Genomic DNA, 22,935 nt, shown 5'->3' with positions numbered 1-22,935 from the left:
ATCAAACAAAAAATAAGTCAGAAAGGGGTATTTTAGAGTTGATCATGTATTGTTTCTAATTGAATCTGTAAAATAAAAAGTTGGTTTACTTTTTCCTTTTAAGTTATTCAAAAGTATGGATTTGAACAACATTGAAATCCAAATATAGATGTTTGTTTAGGATAATACTTGAGTCTCATGTTAGGGTTTTGTCAAACAAAAAAAAAGAAGAAGCATTTCTCTGGATTCATTTCGATATCTATAATTCCTGGATAAGAATATCGTATTGAAGATATCTCAAAAACTTTCAATGATTTCGAGTACAGAAAGATCTGCAACACATCTGGGAAAAGTAGATGGAGATGACCCTCTTCAATTTTCAAGCTAAAGAGGCAATAAAGGTATCTCATGTTTAGACTTGTGTTTTTGCATGAAATTTTCAAGAATTCAGGGAGGAAAATAGGATTAAAGTAGTCGATGAATGGCTACAACTAACTGACAACTGATTAGTCCCTCTTTGGGCTGTAGATGAGGGTTCATACCTCACCTGCAGCGAAAAAAATCTAAGGGTTGTGCCATAACACTCTCTTGGTCTAATTGGATCTGTATATCCATTAGCCTCCTACCACAGCCTCCTTAGGCTCCCCCTCCCACTAGATTATGATAGAGTAGATTATACAAATGTATTGTTGCTGACAAAAAAAAAAAAAAAAAAAAAAAAGGACAACTGATTAGTAACCCAGCAGTAACCAGCTCTCACAGCCCAAATCCGATACGGGTAGGCCTAATATTCCATCCGCGGGAGTGTAAGTGTAACGACGCAAGGAGTCCAAGTGAAACAATCCTGCAATAAATTAGGGAATCTGGCTGCTGTGATTGACCCAATAAGAGCGGCAAGAGCAATCCAGTGGGTTTTATGCCGCATGATATGCAAGAAAATTGTACACTTTGTAATTGGGTTGGCTCGAATGGTCTGGAGATAGTCTAGTTAGGTCTTGAGGTCGTATGTTCGAATCACCTTTCTATCACTTGTGTATTCTTAAGGGGCGGGGTGCACAGGCGCAAGGAGATTATTTTGGCAAAAATAGATAGCAACTCATAAATTGGATAATACAGAAGAAGTGTGCGCGAGAGATTTCGAATTCGAAATCTTTTACTCACCTAAAATAAAAAACTCTAATTTTCAAACGCCTATTTTGTGGGGCTCTATAAATTGTCAAAACTAGATTGAAGTTGCAGTTTGGTGTTATGTAGATTTTACTAACTCTCTTTGCCAAAAAAAAAAAAAAATCAATGAAATCGCTGCAAGTACGTGGGCACGTAAGAGATGTTTTGATCTCCCTTTCTCGAAACAATCCATAATAATAATGTCCTTTATGCACTAAAAAAAGAAAAATTTGACTCATGATGAAAATACATGCATTGCTAAATTCTATCAATTGACATCGCTATTGAGTATTGGTTAGAAATATAGTAATTGATCTAATAATCTGAATATAAATCTACAAGCATTAGTAATTACACGTATGCAGATCATCAGATTCGGCTCTTCTGCAATTGACCAACCAAAAAAAAAAAAAAAAAAAAAATCGCACATCCCCGTGAACGGTTTGGAGATCCGGTCGAACCAACCTAACTCGATCAATATCAAACATTCATTTGAAAAATCTGTTTTTTTTTTTGGTTCAATAAACAGATCGCCTCGAATCCGGGCCGGTCTGTATCCGCCCCACCTGATGATGGGCGGTTCTTCTGCCAACTAAACCAATCCATAAAATTTCGAATAAATTTTGACTGGATCATTTCTACGTCACGATCTTGACTCTAGAATCATTTATTATTAGTATAAACACTCCCCGTCCTTTGGACCTGATGAAACCTTAGTACGCTTTTACACGTGTCACCCTATCAAACCATTAAAAAAAACGCTCATGTTCTTGCATGCTTACGTTGTACTACCAAGTCACGATGCATAAGGGCCCCTCATTCTTAATTTATTCAACTGAACAAAATAAATGGTTGATTTTGCTATGAGTGATTCAACTACTCCCCTTTTTTTTAAAAAAAAAAAAAAATTTAACTACTCCTATTAATTTAAGTACGCCCTTTTTAACAAACAAAAGAAAAAAGGTGACTTTATACCTATTAATTTGTTTTTGTCGGTGCATAATTGTGCTCACTATTTGCTAGTGCAAAGCTTTAGATTAGTTTGGAGTTACATGCATTTATAAATAAAAAGTGCATTTAAGCATTAAAAGTATTTTTAAAATATTCGATCATTAATATTTTTCATAACTTAAGAAATACAATATTTATGTCAAAAGTGTTTCTTTATAAGTTACAGTAATTTTAAATTAGGCCTTAGTGCCCTTAAATAGATGAATTTTATTCTGCAAAATTGGTAAAAAAAAAATATTGTAACATGTTTTGATAAAAAAATATGAATAAAATAAAAAAGTTACTACAATACCTAATTGGACTTTTGACAAAACAAATTTTTGAGAAACGGGACAATCCAAGACAAAGTCTTTATTTAGGAGCATTAAAAGTCTATTCATTCAATTCATACCACTGTCAAGTAAAGCAATTGAGAGAAGGTTGGATTGAGTGATAAAATGAGAGGAATTATACGTAGGATATTTTGGATTCAAGATTTTTTCGAGGGAAAAAAGAAAAAAAAGGCATTCCAATTGCTAGTTCACGGGATAAATTGAAAATTAGCAATAGTTCAAGGGGCCATTCTTCCAATTAACCCAAACCAAAAACTTACCCACAACAAAACAATTAAAGAAAAGACGTCAAGTTGCCGCATATTCAAAATGTCTCCAACAAAAACATCTGTCATCGTATCAATCGTACAATTAAAAAAGCTACAGCTAAGAGTTTCCCGCATTTCTCTCTCCCTATTTATTCTGCGCCACCCCCTACTTTTTTTCCTTTCTTCCTTAAGCCAGAGACTTTCGAGCCCTGCAAAATTTGGCAACCATCTAAGGAAATACTAAACCCTTTCTCGTCGAATTCATCGAACCCTTTATCCCTCCCTCCATTTCTGAACAGAAAGGTTCTTAAATCAAGAAGGAAAAGCAGAAAAACGGAGCATAATCGTAGAATCAGCCAAAATTTTTATCAAGTTCTGATTTTTATCGTCTTTTATGACCTGTTTGACGGTTGATTATTTGCATATTCCGTTAATTAATAGGAACCCATATAAGTTTGCAGTTAAAACGACGTTTAAACCAAAGGGGTCGTCGAAATTACGAAGTTTTGGATTGAAGCCGTTGGTTGTTAGGAGGAAAAAAGAAGAAATGGCGATGGTGGAGGCGGCGAAGGGGAAGGATGTGGCAGCGACGGTGATGTTAACCTCCGGGGCGAGTGGAAGAATTAGCGCTTTGTTTTCTGTGCGAGTTTGGAAGAGCTTGTTAATGGTTCTAAATGCGTTTGTTTTGTTGTTATTTTTGCCATTTCGGCGCCGGAGAGTGGTGTCGCCGGTGGCCGTGATGGGGCCAGGGAGTCAGGCGGGAGGAAGTGGCAGTTGTGGTGGTAGTGGAGGTGGGGAGAAGGGGCATGGGAAGGAGGAGAGACAGGCGGAGAAAAAAGGAGGTGTGACGGTGGTGAGAGTGCCGGCGGCGATGGTGCCAAGGAAGAGCTCGGCGGTGGACAAGGAGGTGGCGTCAAGAAGGGCTTTGGCTATAAAGAGGGTTTTGGAAGACAACTGTAAAAAGTCGGTGAGAGACTACGCCCTTTTTGGGACATCCAGAGGTGATACCTTGTTCACGCAGTCATGGACTCCGGTTGGCATTAAAGTCAGGTAAATAGTTTAGTTAATTATTAACGGTTAATAAATTCGAACGACAAAATTCTACAAAGCTTCAGGCTTTATGATGTAATAATGCTATGGTAATCATCAAGAAACATAATTTGAGCTTGCATTGTTTTGTCAATTAATACTGAGGTTGTAGTCTTCTTGTTTCTTTAAGCACTTACTAGCTTCCTTTTACCTGGGGGGTGAAACTGAATATATTTTTCTTTTCTTAACCAGAAAAAGTTTTCTTTTTTGGTAATTTCAGTCAACCTTATTTGATAGGAGTATCATTGAGTTTTTCTTGGGTTGCTGACCTTTTGCCCTTTTTTCCCTTTCTCCTATTAGGTGCAATTGAATGCAGCATAGGACAAATCAGGCATTTTGTTTTTAATTGTGCAAAACTTGCTTTGTTAGCACAAAGTTTTAGTCTTTTTTTTTTTTGAGGTAGGCGGATAATAAATATAGTCCTTAGGTTAGTCTGTTTACGCAGACAATTTTTGTGCGTACATATGTGTTCTTATTATGTCATTGAGGTTTCAACTTTCAACAATATTCTCTGGATAAAGCAGAGAGCAAATTGTGTTGCTTTTGTTCTCATCTGAATCCGCAAGCTGTGTCATGTGAGAACTACGAATCATCGTTTATTCTTATTCTTTATCTTGTGGGATTTGACGATGACAAGTCAATACATGGAATGGTACCGAAAATGTATATGTCCTTGTCATGTGGCTTATCCTCCTATTTAATAGCTCAATAAATTTGAGAACAATTGCCACCTGCCCAGAAATTCAAAGAATCATAAGGCTTATCGTCCTCTCCTCTTCAATTGGTTGATATGATTTTTGCTGTTGTGTCTGAATGGAATCATTTACTGTACAACTAGGAGGCCCGCATTTCAAGAGACACAGTAACCTAGTGTCTGTGGAGAAGGTGACCCTTTTGTCTGTTACCCTTAACCTTTATCATAGTTTTTGGGTAGAATGGGATAAATCTGTTTATATCTCTCTGCAATTCTACATGCAGCCATATCGTGGATCCACCCTCATGACCTGTGGCTTGGCACACGTTTTCGTAATGCCCATGTTGTAATGATGGGATTTGGGGCTGGAATCATTACAAACATCTGAGAGTATTTGGAGGGTGATGATTTTCACATTCTCACCAAGTCTTCCAAAGATTGAGATATGTTGTATATAAGATGATTATTAATTGAAAGGTGAAGTGTATATGCAGGCATAAAGTGTGCTTATTAATTAGTGCGTGAACTTGACCATTGCTACTTGAACTGTGTCTAGAGCTGTTTTGGATTCGATACGGCATCGAGCGGCAAAAATGTCCTTGAAACTTCACATATATTTTGGTGCTGAATCTGCATTAAAGTGCATTTGATTCTTTTGCAAGACAACTAGGAAGCCAAACAGTAGCATCTTAATTAAGCAATTATAGCCTTCGCGAGTGTCACAACAGTCGTTCTAGATATAATTTCATGTTTTGCCAGGAAAACTATTAAAAACTGATATTGGAAAATGTTTTTTTTTGTTTTACATAAAGACGTGAAATCCCAAATGATTACCTGACACTTAAGGGAATGTTTAAGCACCAAAAAAAAAAATCAATGTTCTCGCCATTGCAGTTTTAGTTTATTGAATTTTCTGCTTGCTTCAATTTTTCTGAATTTACACTGGCAAGTTCATTTATCGGACATAGTTATAGTTACTTTATTTCCTAAGGATTCTCAGTGAAAATTTTTTCTGCTATTGTAATTTTTTGAACCCTGAATTTTTCAATATTTTCTGCTATTCTCAGTGAATTGTTTTGAGATATGTTTTATATAAAATGACAATGCGTGGTCTGTCTTTGCAGAGGGTTGGTTGCTCTCCTACATGGCTTGAACGAACACAGGTTTGTTAGCAAATTTTTTTATTTAGATGCAAATTTCTTTCGTGTTGATGTCATTCATTTCTAAAGTGAATATGGTGCTTTTCAGTGGCAGATACACTGATTTTGCTCAGCAGCTGAATGCAAATGGTTACAAGGTCTATGCGATGGATTGGATAGGTAAAAAAATTTTAACTGCTTGTTGTAGACCATATTCGAAGTTAAGTTTTATTCTTTTAGGATAAGTGGGTTTTTGGGAGCAATTTAATTGTAATGAAATTGCTATTCGAGTTCTAAAGTTCTATTCTGCAATTTGCTAAAAACTAGTTCAACCTAAAATGTCTAAAAGGATATATTTGGTTTTATTTACTATATGTTATCTATTACTTATTGTTTTTGAAATTCAATATTTTCTGGTGTTATTTTGTTTTTGAAATCACATTTTTCTCAACACTATTATTTAGCAAGTAAAAGTATTCTGAACTACTAGCTCACAAAACATTTATTTAACACTATTATTTAGCAAATGAAAGTATTGCTCAAAGTATTCTGCACTACTATGGTAAGCAAGTTCATGAAGTATTATGATTGGAATGTGCCCTAAATGTAGATTGTACTCAGTCAGATGATGTTAACTTCCGTTGCCAGTCTAGAGAAGTTCACCTTATTGTTGGACATAAACAAAATGAGTCTTGACTTCTCAGGTTGGCATGAAAAGTGAGAAGTACTTCGGAGAGTAAGAATGCCCTAGCAGTCTGGGCACCTTTGTTTTGGAGACAAAGTCAACATCTGAATGCGTACTAACAATGATGGTTTAAATCGCTAATCTTGAACATTGTCATTATTGATTTGGCCAATTTTAAGAAGGTGAAAGTGCTTATAAAAAAAAAATGATATACAGTCCGAGAGATGTTCATGGCATAAAGTTCAGAGGGTAGATAGAGATACTATTCAGGAAAAATAAATAAATTATGCTTCAGATGGTCGAAAGGGGCTCTGTTGGAAGTGCAGGGATGGGATCAGAGATGCTATAGCTATGGCATCCCTTGTGCTGCAAATGGGCTTAAAATTGCAATTGGTCAGTGTGAGCAATATCTGTTCCATCATGTTAGCTAATTCTGCTTTTATACGAAGTGGAGAGGGAGAGAGAGAACTTAAAAAGTACATGGGGTTACACACTGGTACCCTATCCCATGATTCCCATGAAAGGTTGGACCTGATATAGAGAGAGTGACTCTAAAGAGTTATGGCAGTAAACACCAATACCATATACCCTATGATTTCCATGAAAAGTTGGATATCTGGTGCCAGGCCTGGGTCAATTTCATTTCAAATCTATTTTTTGTTGTTTTTATTTTCTCTTCTTTTCTTTGCAGAAAGGAAAAAGAACAAAAAAAAAACCAAAAAAAGGAGTGTTTTTATATTCGTCTGCTGGACCTCTCTTTTTATAGTCTAGAGTTGACGGATTTCAACTACACATGTATATTTGGGTGATGCAGGGATTGAAAATTTTTCAATGCAGATGCCATTGGTGCAAAAAAGTACCATGTGAAGCTCCTCTTCATAAGTAAGCTAATTATTTGAGTCTTGCATCTGCCCTAACACATAGAAGAATGCTAAAGGAGGAAGCATGTTTTCTTGGAACTCATTTTTGAATACTAAAATTTTATACTGAATCGATCAGTTTGATACCCCTCTTCTAAAGCGAAGAAGAGAAATATAATTGACAGGATATATAGCAACTCATAATTCATGCATGGATGGACATGAAGCACTACATCGGACATGTTTCTTCATTGGAAGTGAGAATTCTAAGCAACCAATCATGTATGCATCCATGCATGCATCTATGTATGTATTCATATGTGATCGGTTGCTTAGAATTCCCACTTCCAATGAAGGATCATGTCCAATAGTGCTTCGTGAAAGTAATTATTTAGTGGCAAGTCTCAATATTGGAAAGGAACATCATTTTGGTGCATAAACATGGGTTTTATTAACTGCTAGCTTAATTAGATATTAAGTTCAAAGACTGATGGTCATTCATCAACTTTCAGTAGCAGATGTAATTTTCTTTTTGTCTATGCTCTTAAGTGGCATAGTATGATTTTTCAGATCTGTTGATTTCATAGGACTGACACTCATAATTCTTGAAGCCAAGTGATATCGGTGGAAAAGTTTGTTATCACATTTCCATCAAGTGCGAACCCTCATTTTAGAAGTTTTTGACTTGCAACTTTTATAATCTCTCTCTCTCTCTCTGTGATTGTGCTGTGTGTGTGTTCTTGTACTTGTGCTTTAACATTTAGGATGCTGTTAAATTTTCTTTTTGTGTTTCACTTTCTGTCTGATAGGGACGTCATATGATAGAGTTTATCCTATTAATGCCAGGACTCCTGAAATGCTATACCCAAAATTTGCCATGCGGTTTTCTGTTTTCTGTTTAGAACGAGAAGTAGGTTTTTCCATTTGATTATATCTTTATGTTTACTGTAGGACATGGTGGAAGTGATGGACTTCATGCTTATGTTCATTCGCTTAGTGATGCTGTTCATGATATGGTATGCTTTGAACATTATTACAATATTGGGACTGAAGTCTTTTTGTCTATGATGTTTGCACATTTATATTGACTGATCTTCATTCTATTTCATTCAGAAATCATTTATTAGGAAGGTTCTAGCCGAAAATCCAGGTCTTCCATGCTTTTGCTTTGGACACTCGACTGGTGCAGCCATTGTTCTTAAGGTGATGTTAGAATGGCACCTTCATTGTAAAACACTCTTATGTGTACCTCTCATTTTTAATGATTCTTGTTTTCATCAACTTTAGGCAGTACTGGATCCAGAGGTTAAAGCTCACATTGCAGGAGTCGTTGTCACTTCACCTGCTGTTGGAGTTCAACCTTCCCATCCAATTTTTGCAGTAAGGACCATTTCTCTGTTGATAGACATTTTGTTCCTAATTTCAACCATTTACACATGCAGAATTATATGCTACAGATTATTTGCTTTAGGAACTATTCATCAATTTAAAATGTATTTATCACCATCAATTGGTATAAGGTGACTTGACCTGACCTATTTTCATTATAATAGGTACTTGCTCCTATTTTTTCCTTCTTATTGCCAAGATATCAGTTCAGTGCAGCAAATAAAACGGGTACTGTAGTTTCTAGAGATCCAGAGGCATTAGTTGCCAAGTACTCCGATCCTCTAGTGTTTACAGGATCTATCAGGGTAAGAACTGGCTATGAAATATTACGGATTACGGCCTATCTACAACAGAACTTGAAGAAGTTGACAGTGCCATTTTTAGTTCTTCATGGCAGTGCTGATGGAGTCACTGATCCAGCAGCATCTCGGAAACTTTATGAGGAGGCCTCCTCAACTGACAAAACTATCAGGCTTATAGAAGGGCTTTTACATGATCTGCTCTTTGAACCTGAAAGACAAGAAATTGTGGAGGAAATAATGGAATGGTTGAACCAAAGATGTAGGTTGAGGTGGAGTTCTAGCACCTGACCAATGAGCATTCTTGGAACTTTGCTCATTGATGATGTGCCGTGAAGCAGGCGAATAAAACCTTAATAAAATTGCATCTTTAGGTCAGGATATCTGAATTTGACATGTGAATTATGATTTTCACTTGTCCCAAAATCCCTGTAGTGATATTGCAAATATTTCTTGACATTAATTACTTGCTTTGCCTTGGGAAGAGTTCAAGGCTGAGAAAATTGATTTGTGTTGGGCAGATGAAAACCCATGTATCTGCTTTGCCTGGCCATCAGGTTTTGGAAGAATTCTTCAAAAACCTGCTTCCATTTGTAGCATACATCGTATAACACTCTGCTGAAAAGGATGTAGAAAAATGTCTGTTTCTTCTTGGGAATTTTCAGTTTCTGTAGATTCTTATCTTATAACTGTGGCTTCTGTTGTTATGTTCTGCACTGCAGCAACTTGCCATGGTCTGCGCATGCATTTGGCATTCCTGGTTTTTCTTTTGGCAAAATGGCTCTTATATCTATTGCCTTGGGGTTGTCTGGGCAAGATTCCTGTAGAGTTTCGCACGCCAGTATCTTGTATTTCTGAACCAGGGGTTCCTCGTTGGATTGTCTAGCCCATAGGTAACATTTGCGGTTAGCACGAGCACATATTTACATTTACCTGGACCAATAATGTTCTTTTCTTTTTCCAAAAAAGCACTATGCAATTATGTATGATGATGCACCTGGTAAAAGTTTTTGTGTCAATTTGCTATTGTATTTAAACTTGTCTACAGTTGGAAATAGTGATACATTATATATTAGAACACAAAAATGGGACAAGACAACGAATATCCCTCTTGATGATATCGAATTGTACAACTTACATTTGAAAGATGGGGAGATGATGTAACTATCAGTGAAAGACACTGAAAATGTCACCATGTTCTTGGAAAAAAGATTGTATTATACTTAAAACTCTTTAAAGAATCAATTTAATGGTTAAACTTCAGATACACATCGATCGGTTCCTTGTTGCATATCTCATCCAATTTCTTAATAAATCTAACTAAACCCACCTAGAATCTTGCTTGTTTAAGGGTAGAAGGTAAAACCGAGTTTTGTTTTCACCAAAGACTGCAACATGCTCTGGAAATTTGAGCATAAAATTGTGAAGTTAACTAAAAAGGGAAGATTTAACAAAGGAACTTTCCAGCCCTTGTGCGGTTAGCGGGACTGGTGGTCACAGAGAGATCAAACAAATGCATCCAAATTGCCTGTTGCTAGAAATCAAGATTCTGGGAGAAATGAACATGAGCTGTAACAATGCTTTTCCAATAGCTTTTTCATCTTCTGATCCCTCCTCAGTAATAGAATAATGCAGTCTCAACTTTAATCCAGAGCTAGAATTCGGACAAAGACGTTAAATTACCTAGGAGGACAACATTGAAATGTCCCTAAGATACACAAAAGCTGATTCCGATAACATTATGACACACTTTTGCTAAACGCAGAAACTAAAATGGACCTATAAGAGATATAAATTCCTTGTCTGAAGATTGCACTTTTCATGCTACCTCTAGACAAACCTCTCATCTTCCATCAGGAATGAGGTTGAAACTTTGATACAAAGAACAAGGCAACTTGAAGGAATTCCAGTCAAGCTGTCACTCTAGTCATTGGCTCTCCTTCATGGAACGAACAAAAATTGGTTACAAGTGGACAGCGGACTTAAATTGAGATAATTCAATGTTCAACCATGATTTAAGTGCAACTGGGTCACAATTAAGCTTGCAATCTCTATCCTAGAGAAAGATGTGTCGAGATTAAAACAAAAGCTAATGCCATTAACATATGCTAAATCGAATTTGTGGTCTTTCAGAAACACCAAGGAAACAGAAGTTGACGAAGAATTAACTACACCAACCTTAACCCTTGTTCACATGTTTAAATGCAAATACACTTGCTTCAGAATAGAATGCTTCACTATCTCTCAAGCAGAACCCATAAGTTATATTCTACAGCATTGCTTGAGACAGCATATGGCTAGGGAGAAAGTACGAACCTCAAATGCAGATTTAGCTTCAAATGCTTTACAAAGAATCTCATAACTTGTCTCTAATCCTGTCTGCATCAAAGGAGGGTATTAGAATGTAAAGTGAACAATAGATTGCAGGTAAGCTGAAAGAGCACATACCAATGGATAGACTCTCGATGGTGAAATAGCAGACACAATGTACCTGGTCATGCCAACACCAAAGAATGAATTCTTTAGCTGTAAGAAGAGATATATGAAAGAATATAACCTTTGACCATTGGAAAAACCAAGAAATAAGGAGTATAAAGCTGCTAGAAACTTTGATAACTGTACTTTTTCTTAGAGAAGAACGATATGCTAGTTTCCTTTAGATTTTTCTAGTTACAAATGCTTGCGTTTACATTGTTCCACTTATCTAAAAGAAGTTATAAGAGTTGAGAAGAATAAAAGACTAACTTAGCTCCTCAAGAGTTATGTTGTTAAAGTTGGAAGGTGGTGATTTTTTTCATAAGAATTATAGAAATGTCAATGAAAACCGCAAAATTCATGCACCAAAAATGAACTACAGGGCAGGTGAAGATCGAAAACACCTTCCACAATACAAAGGTTCTTCAAGTTAACAAAGTTTATGTGGTTACAAAGTAGTTTTAAAGAGCAAAGGAAACACAAAATGCCAGCTGTAGCTAATAAAAATCTTCCAACAGGAATAGAAACAAAAATAAATAAACAAATAAAAGTTTTCCAACAGTCCCAGGAGTGGCTATTCTGCCAATTCAAACATTTTCATGCACGTGAAAACATGAATTAAGCTTCAATTTGTTCTTTCCATTGCCCGTAGCCTGATTACATGTTCTACATAAGCAAAATGTCATGAGAGAAAGCCTTCCACTGATTCTTTTCTTAAATATACGAGTAGCAGATTAATCGGTGTCAAGCTTGCCTCCTTGGAAATGCAAGATGAGAACAAAACTGGAAAAGGGCATTCAAGCTTACCCAAGTTTAGCCATATAAAAGTTCATTGCTAATAAGTTTTTCTTTTGTACAGTAAGCATCACAGCACCCACTCTGTTCTGCAAAACCCAGATCATGAGTTAGACACTAACAGCAAGTATAAACAACTTTAAACACTATAATAAGTTACACTCACAGCCAGAATATCTTGTCATATGTGTGAAACAGCTAAGTTCTTTTCCTATTTTTGATTTTATATTTTTTTCCTGAGGCATACAAAGTTATGCTTGACTTCATTTTCAGCAGGACCTTTTCTATTTTAAAATTTGCAGAATTTGTATGCTATGAAGATTTGAAATGCTTTGAGAATACAGAAAAGGTTAGAAAAGGGACATAAAGTACCTTGATGGCAATTCGCTCAACTAGATCCATCAAAAACTTCCCAAGTCCCTTTCCCTGAACACGACTTTCGAGCTGTAATTCATACACATAAAGAACTGGTACTTCTTCCTCCATAATAAATCGGTAATGTACAAATCCAACAATTGCATCTGTATGACTTGAACTCTTCTCATTCTCTGGCATGGAAGAAATTTGACTACCATCTACATTTGTATCCTCATATACAAATATATAACGTGCTTCTGGAGCAACCATTTCCTTTCGCTTCACTTTCTCTTCCGTCGGCCACTCTGATCCATATGGTCCCTCCATGTTTACCTGCAAGATAAGATCTAAAAAATGAAGAGGAAACAGAACAAGATTCCATCTTTCCTTCATTCTCTTTGAGAATGAACTAGTTAGAGCGTCGTCCCTTCATTTACCTTGAGAAGTTTCTGTATGTACTGCTTCAGATGGAATGAGAGCTTATCCCCAAGTCCAGACCCCAAGTACACAGACAGTCCTAAGTACCAAAATATTGAATTTCATATAATATTGGTCTATAAAAAGGGGGGAAAAAGAAGTAGAAAAACTAGCTAAGACAATGAACCAGAAACAATTATTGCATTGTCATCACCTACTTGCCAAGAGAATGAAACAAAAGGGACAACCAAATAAAGCTTCTGCTATGAAAAGAGATTCAAATGATCATCAATGTGTACTCAATTTCAATGCTGAAAGATAGAATTTGCTAGAAAATATGATGAATTTTTCGAAGAATCTACATTGAAGATTAAAAAAGGAATCTTTGCATAAACAGGGGAAAAAAAAAACTAACCAACCATTTGTGCGATAATGGCGATACTGGGGAAACGAAGAAAGATGATCCTTTTGTGAAGAAGCAGCTCTGATTATGTCATCCGCAGCCTTCTTTTTTTCCAATATCTGCCTTCATAAATCCCAGTCAAGAACAAAACCCACAATTAGTATGCATAACTTTCTTTTGTGGGCTCTTTCTTGGATTAAAAGTTGGAAGTTTTACCTCTTGCCTTCTGACCCTTTTTGTTCTTTGGCTTGTGGGTTCGTTTTCCTCAGCCTCCATAGCTTTCCTCCAGGCTCCAATAGCCGCTGCTTCTCTCCATCACTGCTCCAGTATTTATTTTGCCTGCAGTTTTATTTTTATTTTTATTTTGCTTTGGCAATTGTCACATAGAGCCCGACTATTAGGTGAAATTTCACGAGTACCCTTAGAGTTCAGCCAGTAGTCATAAGTACCCTTGATGTATAGCAATTTTGAAGACTTTCTCTTGAGCAATTAGCCTCCGTCGTCTCCTGTTTGTTGAGCTCCTAGGCCGCGAACAGGGCAGTCCGGACTCGGATATCATTCTTGGACCCTTTCCCACTTTCCCAACACTCTGGAACACTCCAATTTACTCCGAGGTTGCAAGATATACCCTGCCAAGAGTATCTTCAGGTGTGATGTTAGAATAGCTTACTAGTTGTTTGATAATTTGTCTCAGTGACAAATACTGGTCTATTCTACCTTGACTCTTCCCTTGTTCTCCATTTATATGGTACATGTTGAAACTTTTTACCTGTATCAAGAACTTTTAGTCACGTTCCTTGTTATTTTTCTCCAATGTGGCGAAAACTGTTAACTACTTCATTAACATCATGTAGAAGTCATAGATGCTTCAAAGATGTATGCTCATCACAACCCTTCATCCGTTGTCCCTATTTGTTTTCTGAATTCATCTCTTTTCGCGGGTATAAAAGAGCTTCTGTATCACCCTTTTTTCCAGTTCATCATGCTTCACTTTCTAGCCCATTTATCTGTTCCAGCGGGGGATCCGATTTTGTTGATCATTTCTCAGCGTATGTGAAGTTGTCTATTCTTCTCGGAGGACAGTTTAGGCAGCTCTGTACTTTGGAAAATGTTGCCGTGACAGAAATGAATGATGATGATGGTAATTTTGCTGATAAGTTGCACAAAATAGTGGTAGATTATTCAAAACCAGAGTTTAAAATGGAGGAAGCTCTTGATAGAGCATGTGTCAAACTGACAACTCCAATGGTTGTAGAGGTGTTGCATAGGCTTCGTTATGAGGAGAAGACAGCCTTTAGGTTCTTTACATGGGCCGGGCATCAGGAGCATTATAGTCACGAGCCTCAGGCATATAATGAGATGATGGATATATTATCAAGTACAAAATATAAGGTCAAACAGTTTCGAATTGTTTGTGATATGCTAGAGTACATGAAGAGGAACAACAAGAATTCAGTTCCTGTTGAAGTGTTGTTGAATATGTTGAGGCAATACACTGAGAAATATTTGACCCATCTTCAGAAATTTGCTAGGAAGAAAAAGATTAGAGTGAAGACACAGCCGGAAATCAACGCTTTTAATTTGCTTTTGGATGCTTTGTGTAAGTGTAGTCTTGTTGAGGATGCTGAAGCCATGTTTAGGAGGGTGAAAAGTAAAATCAAACCTAATGCTGACACATATAACACTTTGTTCTTCGGATGGTGCAGGGTCAGAAATCCTAGTAGGGGAATGAACATACTTGATGAAATGATTAAAATGGGGCATACTCCTGATAGCTTTACGTATATTGCAGCCATGGATACATTTTGCAGAGCAGGGATGCTGACAGAGGCTACTGAACTTTTGGAATTCATGAGAACAAAAGGTACAACTATGTCTTCTCCCACTGCAAAAACTTACTCGATCCTCATTGTGGCCCTTATCCAGAGCGATAGAATGGAGGAATGCTTTAAAGTTGTTAGGGAAATGATAGACAGTGGATGCCTTCCAGATGTCTCCACGTACAAAGAAATCATTGAAGGCATGTTTTTGGGAGGAAAGATTGAGGCAGCTTATAAATTTCTGGAAGAAATGGGAAATGGGGGTTTTCCTCCAGATATTGTCACTTACAATTGTTTTCTTAAGGTTCTTTGTGACAATAAAGATAGTAAAGAAGCAATTAGGCTTTATGAAAATATGATCAACGTGGGTTGTGTTCCCAGTGTACAGACTTTTAATATGCTAATTTTAATGTTTTTCCGGATGGGTGACATTGATGGAGCCTTTGAGACTTGGCATGAGATGGATCAAAGGGGTTGTAAGCGTGACATTGATTCATACTGTGTGATGATTGAAGGACTTTTTGATTCTAACAACATGCAAGATGCATGCTTTCTTTTGGAAGAAGTTGTAAAAAGGGGAATGAAATTGCCATTCAGAACATTTGATTCTTTTCTCAAGAAGCTCTCTGCGGTTGGTGATCTTCAAGCTATTCACAGGCTATCAGAGTATATGAGGAAATTCTACAACCCTGCTATGGCACGACGTTTTGCACTGAATCAGAAGCGGAAGAGCATGAGGTTGAGAGGGAAATAAGCTCTCAATACACACTGGCATGTGGCTAATCAGCAGGTTGTTGTCGGGATTTTTGGCAGAACCCTGGATCCTTGGGAAATCTAAGATTTGTTCCTTGCTTTCTGAGGCTTGATCTTTGACTGATTGCTTGGCTGAATTACTACATGGATCTTGAAATGATTAAGAGGGATCAAGTACTAATCCTGATTCCTGATGTGAGAGCAGTCTGACAGATAACATGGTTGTGGCTTTATAATAAGTGAAAGATCATAGGATTTGCTGCGCATGCCAATCCCTTACCTAAGAAGTTGAATGAGTTATTGACCCTGCCTCGAGAAGCCAAAGTTAGGTGGTCTTAAATCACACTATGCTGAATTGAGTGGCAGAGGCTGAAACGGTAGCACTTAAAAAGTCACCTATTATTATTCACGGACCAGCATAATTTGAAAGCAGTATGTGACATAGGATGCCTAGTTTAGCTGGCATTGGAGGATTAGTTCTCTTCAATGGATTGTCACCCTTTCAAGGGCCTTCATAATCAGTTTGTAATTTCAAGAAGCAAAATGGGCTACGGATGCTCTTGCAAATCCTAGCTGTTGAAACAATAGGAGATGAACTAATCTACGGCTTCTGCTTCACCATTTCTGGTGAAAAGGTTTAGTTTTGACTATATAGAAGTCGTGCTATTTAAGAATTATACTTTGATGCGCTTAAAGTTGCAGTTCTGACACCATATTTTGTAGAAGTTTCGTAGTTTAATGGTAAACCTGTAGGGTGCCTTTCTTACATCACAATATTACAAGCTAAATTGTATTAAAGATGTATACCAGCATAGACAGATTAAAATTGACCTACTATCTGATATTGGCAAAGCTAAATCATCCATATAAATTCTAGGTGAAGGAAAGTAGTTCTGAAGTAAAATTACCAAGATCATATTATAGTCTTGGTGTCCTCATGATAAGGGTCCGTATCGTCTTAAAAAGGAAACAAAAGGCAAATCAAAATTAATCTCGAAGGAAAAATGCAAGATGGGAAGCCAAAAAGTGTTCATCAAGTAGTGCGCCCTTCCGACCTTTGCTCTGCTTCCTTTTTGCTGGTTTTTGACCACCCATAGTTCTTAGTCCTCTTCTTTGTTGGACACCAAAATAGATTCCATGCAGGTCATGAAAATGGCCATGCACTCAAGATACGTTGAATTTATTTGACAGAACTAAGCTCATAGCAGGCTATTTGGAAAGAAGCATTCCCATGTAGCAGCTGCTATCGCTCCCTATAACAGACGTAAGCAGTTGTGCTATTAGGCTTTGCTGGTAATGAAGCATCACATTCCTTGAACAACAATTCCAGAGGCAGTTGCTTAATCTCTTCCAATATCTGCGAAATCCTGCAATCGCAACAACTGATGATGTACTAGCATGTCTGTCGACGGCAATTGCAGCACTGAGGCTCCTAGGCTTCTGGTCGTGGAAATACCACCCTCCATTAGATCATAATGGGCACATTGGGAAAAAGCAATAGCCCACCAACCACAAATTGTAGTTATCATGGTACACTCAGATAACAAAATGACAGCGCTGAGTTGTAATAGGTACTCATCCGTGACGAAAAACTGCAGCTTTCCTCATGTTCAGTTGACACATTTTGATCAATCCATTGATTCTGAAGAAGAAGATCATATCTTGGTTGATCGATGTCCTATTTTCTTAACCAGGTATTCACCCAGAGCAGCACCAGCATCGACAAGTCTTGTGTCAGGTTTTATCTCCATCTTCAAAACTTGATTCAAGGTATTGCCCATACTTTGAGGGTCATCCACCTCAGCAATTCTAGGTAACATTTCCATCCAAGTGTCTATATGTGGAGCTACCCCATGCCTCAATACCTCCTCCAAAACTGCACAAGCTTCCTCAAACTTGCCTATATTACAAAATCCCTTAACTAACAAATGTACTATTGAGTAATGTGGAGAAAATCCCTGCAAAAACATCTCCCCCATATATGATTTGGCCTCATCATACAAGCCCTGACCGCATAACCCCCCAACTAATGTTCGGTAAGACACCAAATTTGGTAAGCACCCATTGGATCGCATATCTTCAAGAACCTTACAAGCATCAAAAGCACGGCCTTCCCTACAAAACCCCAAAACAATAGTATTGTAATGAACAAGATCAGGATCGCATCCCTTAATTTTCATTCTGCATAGAAGCTTATAAGCCTCCTTGAGCATCTTCTTCCTGCACAAACTATTCAAAAGAGTAGAATAGCTTAGAGCATCAGGAACAAATCCTTTGTTCAACATATCTTCCAATAATTCAACAGCCTTATTAACCTGACTCTTCCTACAGAACCCCTGAATCAAAATCCTATATGACTCTACATCAGGAACAACATCTCTTTTGGACATTTGATTGAACAGGGAATATGCAACACTCAAGTCATCATTCAGGCAAAAAGCACGCATCAAAATGTTGTAAGACTTGGTATCTGGAGAGACCCCGTATCTCTGAGCAGATTTAAACAGGTCCAAAGCAGGGCTGAGGAAGTTACGGTGAGTGACAAGAATTTCAAGAATGCGATTGAGGTGTTTGGGAAGAGGCTTGATATTAAACTTGAGAATCAAGTAAAATGCTTTCAGGGCTTCGTCAGGCAGCCCAGCATCACCATAAATTTTGATAATTTGGGAGAAGAGAGAAGGAGAAATGGAATAATTCTGAGATTTGAAGGAGGAGAGAAGGGACTGCATGAGAGAGAAGTGGCCAGAGCGGCCGAGTTTGAGGATGAGGACATGCCATGCCGCGTACGAGTGATGAAAATTGGGCTGACGAGAAGCTAAGTCGAAGATTTCTTTAGCAAGAAGAGGGTCTGACTGGGAAGCTATTAGCTTCTGAATTCTGGCTGGGGACACAAGTGAAGCTTCTTGCTTCAGTCGTTGCCCGTCTTCTCTCTGCTGTTCTTCAGCTTGTTTCTCTAGCTCTTGTTGTGTATGAAACTCTTTTGTACTATAGGAGGCAAAGAATGGAAGGTAAAGAGAAGAAAGACTGGTGATTGGATAGATTAAGTTGCTGCAGTTGCGAAGAGGAAGAAGATTCATTCTCCCAAATATCTATAGATTTTGCAGAAAGGAAAGTGGGGAATCTTGGGATACAGGTTATATAGTATCCAGTAGATCATAATAATTTCTATTAAAACATATCCGTGTTACTTCCTGAGCATTCAGCTGATGAAATTACATCGATCGTCAAAGTGAAATTACATCAATCGTCAAACACTTAAGACTCCAATTCCATGAAAGTTCTTTAACTCGCCAATGGACGTAGGAATTGAACAATTTAAGATTAATGCAGAAATAATGCAACTCAAAATCACTGCAAGTGCTCCAATGAGCTTAGCAATTGAACTGAAAAGGACAAAATACTCCCACACAAGGCAAATAGAGGCAACCTACTGCAATAAGCAACGGAAATGGCACAAGAGCCGTCCAATGCACCAATTAAATGCAATAAACCCCAACCAAAGGCAGCTCAATAGACTCCAGGCAGAAAGTACCAAATGATACTCAATTGACACCACAAACGATCCCAACAAAGCAGCAAGATCGAAGGGTACTCAGTCACAGATGCTCAATCATATCGATATAAGAAATGGCAAGCAAATTAGCACAACCGGTACCACTGGTGCATGCACAGGAAAGAAGGGAACCACATGGCCAACCCAATTTAATAAAATGCACAACCGAGGCACCCCAAAGGCTAGAAAAGTACCCTAGCAACATAGCAAATTGAATGAATATGCACTGGGTCTCCAATTCAGTCAAAATAAGATCAAGGGGCACGATACAAAAACTAACAAAGCAGAACTCAAGTGATACCAACAGGGACCACAACAGAGCAAAGAATTCAACCAATTGGAGCAAGTGAAACTCAACAAATGTCACCAATTGGACATTCAATTACCCACTTCAAGCGACCAAACCTTAAGAATTTTAAGAATCCCAGCAAACAGGCAATTCCAGCAACCACCGATTAGAATTCGAGAAAATTTAAGAATTGTAAAGTAACACCACAACCAGTACCACTGGTGTATACACAGGGAGGAATTAAATCAAACGGCCAACAATTCAATAAATATCAGAAAATATCCCCACATATGGCAGCAATTAAACTCAAATCTGTCCAAAATTTACCCTAGAAAATGCCCAAATCAACACCTTCTTTTATCCATCAAGAAACCCAAACACAAAAACTCAAATTCCAGCAATAGAAGAACCAGAAAAATACTAATCGAGGTTGAAGATTCAATACCTCCACCTGTCAATTTTGACAGGTGGGAAGGGCGTGGCTGTGGGTGGCGTGAGCAGCGGCGGCTGGTAGAGCGCGAGCTCGAAAGGGAGAGTGAGGGGAACGGCGGGTAGCTCCGCGGCTGCTGGTGGCGTCGCGAAGGGAGAACAGGAGCGGCGGCGTGCGCGGCTGGTAGAGCGCGAGCTCGCGCGCTGGTGGCGTGCGACCTGGCCGAGAGCTGGTGATGGTCGCACGATCTGGTGGCGGACGAGCTGAGGTGGAGGCGCGCAGTAGGGAGGCAGGCACGGCCGTGGGTGTGGGTAAAGTGGAGAGAGGGAAGGAGAAAAGTGAGCTGGGGCGGCGGTGCTCGCAGCTCGTGTCGCGCGAGGAGACGAGCAGCAACTGCGGCGAGCTTCAGGCGGCGCGCGGTGCTATCGAGGCGGAGGTGGAGCTGGTGAACACGAGGTTGGCGGCGGCGGACAAAACGAAAGAAGAGAAGGACAAGTGGAAAACAGGGGAACAGCGGAGAAGAAGAAGAAACAGTTAATTAGTTAATTAGTTTAATATACAAATAGTTTGTTAGTTTTGGATAGACAACAACTTTAGTTAATTAGATAAACAAAAATTAGTTAATTAATTAATTAGATAATTAGGTAGTTAATTAGTTTAACATGCAAATAGTTTGTTAGTTTCGGACAGACAACAGCTTTAGTTAATTAGATAATTAGTTAATTAAATAAATAGAAATTAGTTAATTAGGTAATGCGTACTACATATAGTTTAACATGCAAATAGTTTGTTAATTAGTTAGTTAGTTAATTAGTTAAGCAGTTAATTAGTTAATTAATTTAACATGCAAATAATTTGTTAGTTTCGGACAGACAACAGTTTTAGTTAATTAGTTAATTAGATAATTAGTTAATTAATTAATTAGATAATTAATTAAATTAGTTAATAGTTAATTAGATAATTAGTTAATAGTTAATTAGTTTAACTATTAACTAATTAGATAATTAGTTAAGCAATTGTCAAGCAAATAATAATTGTCGAGCAAGTAAGGGCAAAATTGAAAGAAAATTCTTATCTCATTTCTACAAAAGCTATTAAGGAGGTATCTGCAACAAATTGTTATTGTTCAGGGGAGGTGAATGCAATTTCTAAACCTAGAGGGGAGGTCAGTGCAAATGTCAGAAATCTCAGGGGAGGTTTCTGCAATTATCCCAAGAAGAAAAGGAAAGGAAAGAAAGAAAAGAAAGGAAGAAAGAAAAAGAAAATGGGAAAAAAAAAAAAAATATATATATATATAGTTTTTGGGTTTTTTTTTTCAATTTTTTTTAAAAAAAAATTCTTTTTTTTTCTTTTTTTTGAATTTTTGAATTTTCTCAATGTGAAATTTTTAATTTTTAATTTTTAATTTTTTTTTTTTTTTAGGTTTTGGGTCGTCAAACACCGCGTGGGCACGCTAAGATTGGTAAACGTCCACCGACCTAAAGAGACACAAACACCGCGTGGTCACGCCAAGATTGCACTTCTTACCACAGTGGAGAAAAATATGAAAACCGATTACTACTCAACTGAGAAACAAAAAACGAAAAATAATGAACAATGAAAAATAATAACATCAATATTTGGGTTGCATCCCAAAAAGCGCCTTTTTTTAATGTCTTTGGCTAGACATTGTCATCTTTGCTCAGGAAGGATAAAATCTTGTGGCTCGTTTCAATGTTTCATCCTTTATATAGTCCTGATAACCCTCGTAAATAAAGTAATCTTTGAGCACACGAGCTACGGTTTTTCTTGGACTAGTAGATGGCGCCAAATAATCAAGCAGTGATCTCAATTCTTCATCCACTCCTCCATCAAGAACACTCAACGGTTCAAGATATTTGACCATAACTACTCTTAACTTATTTCTGCCATGAGACTCAAAAATTTCCGATATAACAAAATCAATCTCATTAACAGAAATCATAGAGTAAGAGTTAAGAAAATGCGGGTTAGGGAATGGAGGTGGTGTCACCACATTTGATGATTCTTCACTGGATTCTTTCACTTGAATGGGTTGCGGTTGAGGTTCCATTTCTTCCCCTTCGGCTTTTTTTTGAACTGCATTTGTAGATCTCTCATTTTGACACTCTTGCATCTCCTCATCACTAATCAAGGAAATTGCACTCTCATTTTCTTCAAAATCAACAATGATTTTCGACGGTAATTCTTCAATTTGAGAAGCCAATCGATTTATTATGGATGTCAATAGACATATTTGATCTTTCAGATTACTCATTGCATCCTTCATCATCCCATTTCTCATTTGTGTCTCCTGTTGGAATTGATATGTATTAGTAGCTATTGATTCAATTATTTCTTCAAGAGACATACCTGACATAGATGATGATTCTTGAGACTCATACTGCTGAAAATTCATTGGCCCTGTTGTATAATTATAATTGGAGTTATCCCACCATTTTTTATGTAAGGCCTGGTGCAACCCAATGAGTACAATAATTTCACAATGATGCACAAAGATATATCAAATTTAAGCACAATAAAGAAAACTTAATTAAAGAGAAAAGATAAGAAATGCAAACCAAATATCAATCCAATAGCCTCTTCAATAGATGGCGATGCTAACCAAAATGTACAAGTGAATGCTCACTCCTTCCTCACCCCAAACACACTTTGGTTGAGCCAAGGAGTTTTACAACTATTCTAGTTAACCCTCAACAACCTACACTTGAAAGATCACTCACCCAATTAAGA

The 22,935-nt window shown here is 37.6% G+C and overlaps 4 protein-coding genes across 10 annotated transcripts; 2 read left to right on the top strand and 2 right to left on the bottom strand.

Annotated features, from left to right (window-relative positions):
- The first annotated feature begins 2,834 nt into the window (after nt 1-2,834).
- Nucleotides 2,835-9,550, top strand: LOC113738671 (uncharacterized). Of its 4 annotated transcripts, XM_072045863.1 has the most exons (9): nt 2,835-3,787; nt 5,645-5,683; nt 5,769-5,839; nt 7,182-7,226; nt 8,156-8,220; nt 8,318-8,407; nt 8,492-8,584; nt 8,758-8,898; nt 8,978-9,550. In XM_072045863.1, the coding sequence occupies exons 1-9, from the start codon at nt 3,132-3,134 to the stop codon at nt 9,071-9,073; spliced, it is 1,296 nt and encodes a 431-aa protein (XP_071901964.1). In that variant the 5' UTR covers nt 2,835-3,131; the 3' UTR covers nt 9,074-9,550. The 4 variants fall into 4 exon arrangements, with proteins under 4 accessions (XP_071901964.1, XP_071901965.1, XP_071901963.1 ...); XM_072045864.1 differs by lacking the exon at nt 7,182-7,226 and having other exon boundaries at nt 2,836-3,787; XM_072045862.1 differs by having other exon boundaries at nt 2,836-3,787; nt 8,758-9,550.
- A 907-nt stretch (nt 9,551-10,457) lies between these two features.
- On the bottom strand, nt 10,458-13,917 carry LOC113739795 (uncharacterized). Of its 4 annotated transcripts, none has more exons than XR_011812976.1 (9): nt 13,789-13,917; nt 13,556-13,678; nt 13,356-13,462; nt 12,957-13,036; nt 12,535-12,852; nt 12,175-12,251; nt 11,341-11,383; nt 11,209-11,267; nt 10,458-10,831 (listed from the first exon to the last, which is right to left on the bottom strand). XR_011812976.1 is itself a non-coding variant. In XM_072045866.1 (9 exons), exons 1-9 carry the CDS (start codon nt 13,896-13,898, stop codon nt 10,820-10,822), a joined length of 933 nt encoding a protein of 310 aa, XP_071901967.1. In that variant the 5' UTR covers nt 13,899-13,917; the 3' UTR covers nt 10,458-10,819. The 4 variants fall into 4 exon arrangements, 3 of the variants coding, with proteins under 3 accessions (XP_071901967.1, XP_071901966.1, XP_071901968.1); XM_072045866.1 differs by having other exon boundaries at nt 11,209-11,271; XM_072045865.1 differs by lacking the exon at nt 10,458-10,831 and having other exon boundaries at nt 10,869-11,271.
- LOC113739793 (pentatricopeptide repeat-containing protein At1g73400, mitochondrial-like) lies at nt 13,863-16,613 on the top strand. Its single transcript, XM_027267131.2, has 2 exons — nt 13,863-13,987; nt 14,316-16,613. The coding sequence occupies exon 2, from the start codon at nt 14,465-14,467 to the stop codon at nt 15,911-15,913; it is 1,449 nt and encodes a 482-aa protein (XP_027122932.2). The 5' UTR covers nt 13,863-13,987; nt 14,316-14,464; the 3' UTR covers nt 15,914-16,613.
- Nucleotides 16,614-16,756: 143 nt separating this feature from the next.
- Nucleotides 16,757-20,718, bottom strand: LOC113739794 (uncharacterized). The gene has a single exon (XM_027267132.2). It carries the CDS (start codon nt 18,987-18,989, stop codon nt 17,568-17,570), a length of 1,422 nt encoding a protein of 473 aa, XP_027122933.2. The 5' UTR covers nt 18,990-20,718; the 3' UTR covers nt 16,757-17,567.
- Nucleotides 20,719-22,935: the final 2,217 nt, after the last annotated feature.

Source organism: Coffea arabica, chromosome 4c (assembly GCF_036785885.1).
Source record: "Coffea arabica cultivar ET-39 chromosome 4c, Coffea Arabica ET-39 HiFi, whole genome shotgun sequence".
NCBI classification, from domain to species: domain Eukaryota; kingdom Viridiplantae; phylum Streptophyta; class Magnoliopsida; order Gentianales; family Rubiaceae; genus Coffea; species Coffea arabica.
The sequence above is the reverse complement of the archived record's forward strand: the minus strand, read 5'-3'. Positions and strand labels throughout refer to the sequence as shown.

What these genes read in the sequence shown, in the direction of transcription:
- LOC113738671 (XM_072045862.1), top strand. Translation starts at nt 3,132, where the DNA reads ATGACCTGTTTGACGGTTGATTATTTGCATATTCCGTTAATTAATAGG. An exon ending in CCGGTTGGCATTAAAGTCAG is followed by an intron (nt 3,788 to 5,644) that starts GTAAATAGTTTA and finishes CTGTCTTTGCAG; the next exon opens with AGGGTTGGTTGCTCTCCTAC. An exon ending in CTATGCGATGGATTGGATAG is followed by an intron (nt 5,840 to 7,181) that starts GTAAAAAAATTT and finishes TTTTCAATGCAG; the next exon opens with ATGCCATTGGTGCAAAAAAG.
- LOC113739794 (XM_027267132.2), bottom strand. Translation starts at nt 18,989, where the DNA reads ATGAATCTTCTTCCTCTTCGCAACTGCAGCAACTTAATCTATCCAATC.
- LOC113739793 (XM_027267131.2), top strand. Translation starts at nt 14,465, where the DNA reads ATGAATGATGATGATGGTAATTTTGCTGATAAGTTGCACAAAATAGTG.
- LOC113739795 (XM_072045865.1), bottom strand. Translation starts at nt 13,898, where the DNA reads ATGATATCCGAGTCCGGACTGCCCTGTTCGCGGCCTAGGAGCTCAACA. An exon ending in AAAATTGCTATACATCAAGG is followed by an intron (nt 13,679 to 13,788) that starts GTACTTATGACT and finishes ATAAAACTGCAG; the next exon opens with GCAAAATAAATACTGGAGCA. An exon ending in TTGAGCGAATTGCCATCAAG is followed by an intron (nt 12,252 to 12,534) that starts GTACTTTATGTC and finishes TGGGTTTTGCAG; the next exon opens with AACAGAGTGGGTGCTGTGAT.